The following is a 9,125-nucleotide window of genomic DNA, read 5'->3' on the forward strand; positions in this document are numbered from 1 at the left end:
GGGACCCTGCACCCCCGAGGGCACAAATTTTTGTGCACCGGGCTCCTAGTATAACATAAAGCCCAAGCTGGTTTGGCTCAGTGGATAGAGTGTTGGCCTTTGGACTGAGGGGTCCCAGGTTTAATTCTGGTTAAGGGCACATACCCTGGTTGCAGGCTTGATTCCCAGCAGGGGGTATGTAGGAGGTAGCTAATCAATGATTCTCATAATTTATGTTTCTATCTCTCTCTCCCTCTCCCCTTTTCTCTGAAATCAATAAAAAAAATATTATTTAAATGTTTTTTTAAAAAGAATATAACATAAAGGAGATAAATTACAAAGTCATAAGGTGAACAAAGTAGGCCACAGTAAACTAAATACAGGTCCCTGATTTATGGTTTCATTCATTGTATAATGTAAGTGGACTAAGATGCTCAGTACTAGATACAAGCTAAGGATTAAGACATTGGCCTGCAATGGCCATATGAGTATTGGTTGGGAATCTATACTAATAATAGAGGAATATGCAAATTGTCCAGGATGCCATCATAGTAACGACTGAACAGCAGGTTGCGTGGGGCGACCAGGCCAGCAACTGAACATCAGGCTGTGTGGGGCAACCAGGTTGGCAGAGGGGCGGGGGCAGTTGGGGGTGACCAGGCCAGTGGGGGAGGGGCAGTTCTCACCCTATCCTTACGCATGCAGAGGCCGTTAGGGATGATCAGGCTGGCAGGGGGCCAGTTAGGGGCATTCAGGCAGGCAGGGGAGCAGGTAGGAGCCAGTGGTCCCCGAGATTGTGAGACTAAAATATTGTTAGTCCCTGGGATTGGGCCTAAACCGGCAGTCAGACATCCCCTAAGCGGTCCCGGATTGGAGAGGGTGTAGGCTGGGCTGAGGGGACCCCTGCTCCATGCATGAATCTCGTGCACCAGGCCTCTAGTAATAATAATGTAGTGCCAAGCAGTCTAATGTTCAAAAGTTGAGAAATTACAGGAGTATAGCTTTTTTGCAATTAAAAAATCATATTGATATACAATATATTTCCTCTTTTTCTTAGAAATAAAGCACTATGACAAAAAATTAAGATTATGACATTTTAGGGATATTACTAAAGTGTGATTAAGGATAAGATAAGCTCTTATAAAATGTTACTGAATACCGGTTGTTTGAACTTAAATGTAGTAATATATACTATATTTGTAAGTCAAACTCCCACAGTATTTACCATTTGTAGATATTAATGATTATAAGATCCACTACACTTATCCTGATCTTTAAAATGTTAAGTGATAATTGAATTCTTTGAAATATTAGCATGAGCGAACATGCAGGATATAATTGATTTGAAAGACTTGGATAATTTACCTCCTTTATTTTTTTCTCACCCTATCCTTACCCTCCAACAGTAAAAGAAGTGAACAGGTCCTGGATCAGTTGCATTAACTCTTTTCTATCCAAACACTAATTGGTTAAATGTAATTGAGTCAAATTTTGAAAAATATTTTCCAAAGCTATGTGAATATTCAAGCATATAGTGAAATTTTGTTACCCTAATAAACGTTAGTTGAAAAATCAGGATCATGCTTACAATTTTTAGCAGAATTAGTCTTCAAAAGTAGAGAATGAAAAAATCACATAGATGATAATGCTGGTGATAATGATAGTAGTTAAACTTCCACAATTTATTGAAAACTACTATATTCTTTACATGTAATATAAAACTCATAATGGCCTTCTGGGTTTGGTACTATTATTTGATAATAATTCCATTTAACAGATGTTGAAATTGGACATAGAGAAATTAAATAACTTAGCCAGGTTTACACAACCAGTAGATTCTGACGGCATAGACCAAGTCCATGGTGTTGACTAAATCATACATGAGAGGAGCACAGAACCATCAAATTCAACATATTTTTATTAATAAAGTTAGATAATAAAAGAGAAGTTGCTTATTAGGAAATAGTTATGGAGGATCAGTTTTGTTGGTTATAACTGTTAAAAAAATGAAATAGATTAAATACTAAAAGTAATGAGTAAGCAATAGTTTTATTGAATGCCTGTTATGAACTTAGCATCATGCAACGGATATAAGACACATATGCAGTAGGAGATATAGCAGTTAGCATAATACCTGCCAACAAAGACCAGAAGTTAAGTTAGAGGTTATGGCAAATGAAATACAGGTGCTCTGTGACATGGTGAGGTTTTGTCCCAATAAACCTAAGTTGAAAATATTGTTAGTCAAAAATGAATTTAGTACATTTAACTTACCAACCGTCATAGCTTAGTCTAACTTTCCTTAATGTGCTCAGGACACAATATCCAAAAAACGCTGGTAACTAAGAGCCCTGGAGAGTGCCAGGGGTTTACCCTCGCAATTGCACTGCTGACTCCTAGCTGTATGCACTGCTGCTGACCAGCATCACCAGAGCATCGAACTGCAGGGGGATAACAGTAAAAAATCAAAATGCCAAGTACTGTTTATACCAGATTTGAATTGCTTCTGCACCGTTGCAAAGTTGAAAAAAAAAAGCGTAAGACGTAAGTCAAAACACATCATAAATTGGGGACTGTCTGTACATTTAATTATCAAACAATATAGAGGTGATACTTAAAGCAATGTACAAACTGAGATAACTTGTTCAGATAAATGTGGTTATCAGCCTAAAATTCCAAGTTAGAAGTACTATAGTTTAGAGTTGATTCCGAATATGATTTTTACTTGTAAAATCCTAAATGATAAACTAAAACGAGAAAAGAATGGTAAACAAGAAAGAGAGAAGTCTGACCTACATTACCATCTGTTAGGAAAATGAACACCTGCCATGTTGAATGAGAGATGAAGCTTGGAAATTCCCAATGAATCTCAACAGCCAGCACTACCGGTTAAGAGCAAAAACAGATTTCAAGCCCAATTTAGCTTTCTGTTTTACATTTAGACAAGATATTTAAAAAAGGAGGAAAAATAAACCTCTAATAGGTTATAAACCATGGCTTTTAGAATCCAAGAAATCATTTAAGGTCCAATTAGAATGGCATTGCGCTGAGAAAGAATATTGTCCAATGTGTCTCCAGAGCAGATCTGTTCTCTCCGAAAGCATCTAGTTTTCTGACTGATGGATCCACGTGTGTCAGAAGGTATGAAGGCAACAAACCTAGCCTGGGATTTAGTCTCAGCCATAACATCCTGTCAGTTTGTGTAATCGTTTGACTCGTTGGATCTAAATATTCTGTCTGTGAAGTGGATAAACTTGGATTAAGTGATTTTCAAGATTACTTTCAATTGCTCTTCAATTTATGCTGGGCACTTATTAAAAAGTAGCCTATTAAAAATTGCATGCTTTAAATAATATTTATTTTATAGATGGAAATTGTTTTACTAGAACTATCTTTTATGCTTTATTATTATTATTTTACTTTTTTCTGAAATCTTACATCAGTATCTTTTCTCTGCTTTAGGGTGGAGTTAGTGGGTTGACCGGAGAGCTGGAATTTGGAGAAAATGGAGGCAATCCCAACGTCCACTTTGAAATTCTTGGAACCAACTATGGAGAGGAGCTTGGCCGAGGCATTCGCAAAGTAAGACCAGAAACATTGATAAATATGCTTTTCCTACAGTAACTGTGGTTGTGTTTGATTGTCTTCATACAATACGTTCACAGTATACATTACAGTTTCTTCTGTAATTTATAAAAGAAGAAAGGGGGAGAATTAGACATTTAAATGACCTTAAGTACTTACCAGAAGTATTAGTCAATGAATTCTATTTATGCTTCAGAATAATTTAAAGGAAGAAGGGTACAGGAATCTGATGGTTTCCTAGGGAACTAGCATAATCTTTCATTCATTATAATAATTTTTGTAAAGTAATGAATTTAATATTTGTACAATGCATAGCTGCTTGGTTTTTAACTTGTAACATACACAAAATCATAAAAAGAGCTTAGAGGAATTTCATTTAGTAAGAGTGAAGTCCTTCTATAAAACTGACATTTCAGTATTTCAGCTTCTCTATGTGGCATGCAGAAGTAGCAAATGGCTTGCAGGAACTGAGCTCTGGTGCTATACTTCAGATCACATGTAAGAAGAAGCTGAGGGCAGTAAAGAATATTTCATGAACTCCTGGAACTATGACTTTCTTGAGGAGAAATATAAAAGCCCCTGGGGAAATGGCTGCTATAGTTTGAATTTGCCATTTTTACATATTTGTGGTAGGAAAAAAACCCAAGGTAATTACATGTGCATACAGGGTTCATAAATATAAATTTCTAATTGTATAAAGTTGCTGTATCGAGTGAAGAGGTTCTTCAGTATCTGCTCCTTTTCAGTGTTGAGGATGCAGAGAAACAGACAAAATTATGGAGCTGTTCTAATTAGCAATAAAAACCTCTGCTAGAGGAGCTGAAACTATTTTAATGTGTTTTAATTATTGTTTTATATCAAAGCATAATAAACATAGAAAACTGCAAAAAATATTAGGATAGTTTCATGAATTATTTTCAAGGAAACAACTACTACTATGGTCACGAAATAGGACATACCAAGCATCCTAAACACCCGCTCATACTTCATTCCCAACCTCCTCCCTTCTGAATAGTATAACCAATAGTCTGAATTTTATGATACTCATTTCTTTACAGTGTTAAATATAATTTTATTACCTATATGTGCACTTACTATGGTCTGTTTCTACTTTTAAGCTCTCAAGTAACTTTAAGGGTACTATGAATTAGTTTGTGAATTGGCAGCTCTATTTATAAATGGGGCAGTTTTTTTCACATGGACACACACACATACACACACACACACACACAATGTCTTCAAGTATACTTATCAAGGGAAAACTTTACCATACAAATAATGACAGTAGTTACTAGATGTGTGTACAAAATTGTTTCCACTCCTAGTATCTCCATGTCTCAGAAAGACTGAATGGCTTTCCAATTGACAAACTGTCAAGTTGTCAGTGTTTATTCTGCTGCAGGTGGCAAGGTGTATGCAATGCCTGAAGCCTTATCACCTGGAGCAGGGATACTGCCAGCTCTCATAACTGAGTAGGGTTTGTCTGCTTGGGATTTGAATGTATATTGACCCAGTCACAAATGTTGGACTAATCTTGTCTGTATTGGCCTGGTACGGAGAATTCATTTTTCAGAATTGGGAGAGAATGTGAAAAGGATTACTTAATTTTCACTGATGCTGATCAAAACAAGAGATTTCCTGCTTTGATACCTATTGCATGTTCTTTTACTTTGATGTAAGGTGGTGTTTCATTCAGTAGATGGTGTGTTCAAGGTGTTAGACACTGTATCCTTGAAGATTAATTCAGGTGAACCTCAAAGCCAAATTTCTAAATGATCAAAGTTTTCTATGTCTTTAAACGTTCTCCAAAATTCTGGTTGTTCTGGTTTCTGTTCATCACAATAAAAATTACCAAAAAGAAAAATAATTTAAATAATAGTATTTTAAACAATCTTCTAAAATGAAATTTATTCAAAGATATAAAAAGTAAGTATTAAATTAAATATTTAAGGGGTCAATTTTGTTTTTTTCTTAGAAGAGGAATTTTACACACTAGTTTGTTTGTTTTTCCTTATGTGTCTTAGTTTTGTTTTGTTTTGCCAATGCCACTCACTTTTTACTATGAAGACTGGGTTTTTTCCAGCATTAAAATTTAATACTCTAAACTTAATGTCTTTGAACTTTATCACTAATAGGAAAATGTGGCCTGGAAGAAATAGATTAAAACTGGTTTTGCAACCAATCTTAATTGCATAGTAATGCTTAGTATCTTCATAAAATTGTTTTCTTATGTAAGATGATGAAATAAAATGGTACAGCAGAGATATTCTAGCTACTAGGTATAATTGTTTTTCAGATAGATTTAGAATTTTTACTCAAGTTCTCAACATTAAGTGTAGAAATATAAAATCTGTAGCTTTACATTCTTGGGAAATGCACTGCTTTGCAAAAGGTACTTTTAATGAACTAAAATATTTTCTGCCTTGTACTTAGAAAGAGGAAATAACAGCCTAGCTTTCAAATGGCCAGTGATTAAATATTGTACAGGTATTCTTCAACATTGTACTTGTATTCTGATTCTACGATATCTAAAATAACATTTACTTTTCATATTACTCTGCTTTATGTTTCCTTATGGCACTTTTTGTAAACTGAAACTATATGCATTCATATAATTATATATAAAAACCTTATATGTGTGTGTGTGTGTGTGTGTGTGTGTGTGTGTATAATGCATGTATAGGTAAACATCCTATCTAATAAAGAGGGATATGCTAATTGACCCTCATGCTGTTGCAAAGATGGTGGCGCCCACAGCCAATAAGGAGGGAATATGCTAATTGACTTCCAAACCCTCAAAGATGGCGGTGCCCACAGCCACAAGATGGCCGGCAGGGGAGGGCAGTTGAGGGTGACCTTTCTATCGTCGTATCCTCATGCTTAGCAGAGTTGGCCACTTGGTCACCAAAATTATACTCAATTATTTTACTGGTCATTAGGTAAGATTATGTGCAATTTCTTTGCAGCTATTCACAGAGGATAGGGAAACAGTTTATTGATTATTCCAAACAAATATTTAGATTGATTATTCTAATCACCCACAAAAGTGCAAACTCAATAGGAATTATTGGTATTTGTAGTTCAAGATCATTTTCTAACAACTAGGCTAAATTTATATGTTTAATGGGAAAAGTACGTAGCCTTTCTGTCAGACACACTTGGGCTGAAATTTAGACCCTGTTACTTACTGGCTGTGTGATTTTGGGACTACTAAACCCAGTGAGTCTCAATTTCTTTATCTATAAAATGTGGGTAATAATACTATCCCTGATTGTTGTAAAGGTTAAGTGAAATTATGTTTGTAGGTTACATAATGAGGATTAAAATAATGCTAATTTGAAAATGGACAATAATCTATGTCAACATTTTGCCAACACAAGAAATACAATCTAGTTGCTATTTTGACAAGAAATTGCTATGTGAGGTGGAGAAAGAAATTTAATTTTAGGTGTGATTGACAGCATTATACATGACAATCACAGTAACAGCAGGAAACATTAACTGTTTTGTTTTGTTTAATGTCCTTTTTAACTCTAAAATTCTACAAGTCTCTTAATCAAGTATCTACAGCTCAATGGGAAGCAAATAACAGAGGATCCAGTAGTCAGTATAGCCTGTATTAACCCAGTCTCTATAATCAAGCCCATTATTGGAAAACTTGCCATCCTTATTTAGTGTCATATTTCTAACAATGAATTTATATCTTGAAAGTTTTATATAATGGAGAGAATCTAGTAAGTGCTGTGAATAAGAGACCCAGAGTGTCTTTAGTCCACAGCAAATGACTGTTTGGATTAAGAATTCAAGAACATACCTGATGCAGAGGAGGCAAAGTTCACTTTCCTTCTTACATTACTGGACAATATCCATAGTGGTTCACTCCAGAATCTATCCCACCCCAACCTCAGACACACACCACCACCACCACCACCTCCACCTCCACCAATGAAACTCCAGTCTAGCTCAAATTCACCTACGCAATGTGGCGGTACTTACTATCCACTGAACATCCCCATGTCTAGTTTCAGCCACAAAGGGAAATTAATGTTCATGACCCATTCCCAGAGCAATAATCATTAAAGCAATCTAAATTATAATATATGGAATTTAGAAACATTTGCATATATATGTATTTCTTTGGCAAGGTCTCATTGTTATGATTGAACTTTAAGTGGTAGATATCAAATGTTTATTTCAAAGATGAATAAATGGGCAGACAATGGCAGGAAGGGGTCATATAGTAAGTCACTTGCTCATAAATGTTGGAAACTCACAACAGACTAATTTGATATGCAGTGACATTCATGATATGGTAGGTTCAATTAAAGCATAATTCCAGGGTCTTGTTATTCAACTTGGAATCATGTGCTTTTCTCTTACCTCTGAGTTTCTCTTTAGTCTGTTAGAATATTTGCTTATATGTCTCTCTTATTCTTCCAGGCTTATCTTGACCCCTTCTATGAATTACACATTATCCTTCCACAGGAACTTGGTTTTATACATTGCAACGATTATAAAAATGTATATAGCCTGGGCACATAATCTCACCCAATTTACTAATAGAATTTTCACAACTCATTTGTTTGGGAGCCCTTCATTTACACTAATGACTATTATGTTCATATCCCTGATGAATAATTGAAATTGTAATCATGGCTTTTGGTGATTACTGATAGTGCTGCCTCTTTCCTATCCTCCCCTTCCTCCCCGCCCCCTTTAATTTTCTTTTCATTTGTGACCATGACACCTGACACACTAAAGTAGTCAGAAACCATTAAGCTTTTAGTCCTAATTAAGCTGTTCCATTTTTCAGTGACTGGAAAATCAAGGGATTGATATTTTTTCATTGTTTTAGATAGAAACTATGTTAAGGAAAACTTTTTTGAGACTTTGGGATGACTTACATGTGTAAACTATTGCCGCTTTTAATGTTTTTGCTATGAATTTAGTTACTGCTTTCTCCAATATGGAAAACAAATGTTTGGAAATGGAGATGCTCTTTTAGTAATTAGAAACACTTTTTTAAAAATATATATACACTAGAGGCCTGGTGCACAAAAATTTTGAGATGCTCTTTTAGTAATTAGAAACACTTTTTTTAAAATATATATACATATATTTTACTGATTTTTTACAGAGAGGAAGGGAGAGGGAATAGAGAGTTAGAAACATCGATGAGAGAGAAACATCGATGAGAGAGAAACATCGAACCAGTTAGGCTATTACATCCCCCACTGGGGCTGTGTCCGCAACCAAGGCACACGCCCTTGACGGATTTGAACCCGGGACTCCCCAGTCCGCAGGCCGATGCTCTATCCACCGAGCCAAACCAGTTAGGGCTAGAAACACTTTATTAATCACAGTAATTCAAATACCACAAGGGGCTTTTACATTTATTGGACATGAACTTTGATTTTAAATATTCTGTAAATATACTTTATCAGTATTATTGAACTTCATTATAAGAGTAAAATAGCATTTCTGGAATTTTTATGGTATAGAAATATATATACATACAAACACACACACACACACATATATATATATGGTATATAAAAATC

At 35.3% G+C, this 9,125-nt stretch overlaps 1 protein-coding gene across 1 annotated transcript in view; it reads left to right on the forward strand.

Annotated features, from left to right (window-relative positions):
* LOC102256632 (glutamate receptor ionotropic, delta-2) overlaps positions 1–3,603 on the forward strand; it is an 841,284-nt gene extending 837,681 nt beyond the window's left edge. Inside the window, exon 8 of the mRNA XM_005857866.2 lies at positions 3,442–3,603. Within this exon, the coding sequence (XP_005857928.2) occupies positions 3,442–3,603 (162 nt within the window). The remainder of the gene's footprint in view (positions 1–3,441) is intronic.
* Positions 3,604–9,125: the final 5,522 nt, after the last annotated feature.

Source organism: Myotis brandtii, unplaced genomic scaffold (genome assembly GCF_000412655.1).
Source record: "Myotis brandtii unplaced genomic scaffold, ASM41265v1 scaffold1141, whole genome shotgun sequence".
Classification (NCBI taxonomy): Eukaryota; Metazoa; Chordata; class Mammalia; order Chiroptera; family Vespertilionidae; genus Myotis; species Myotis brandtii.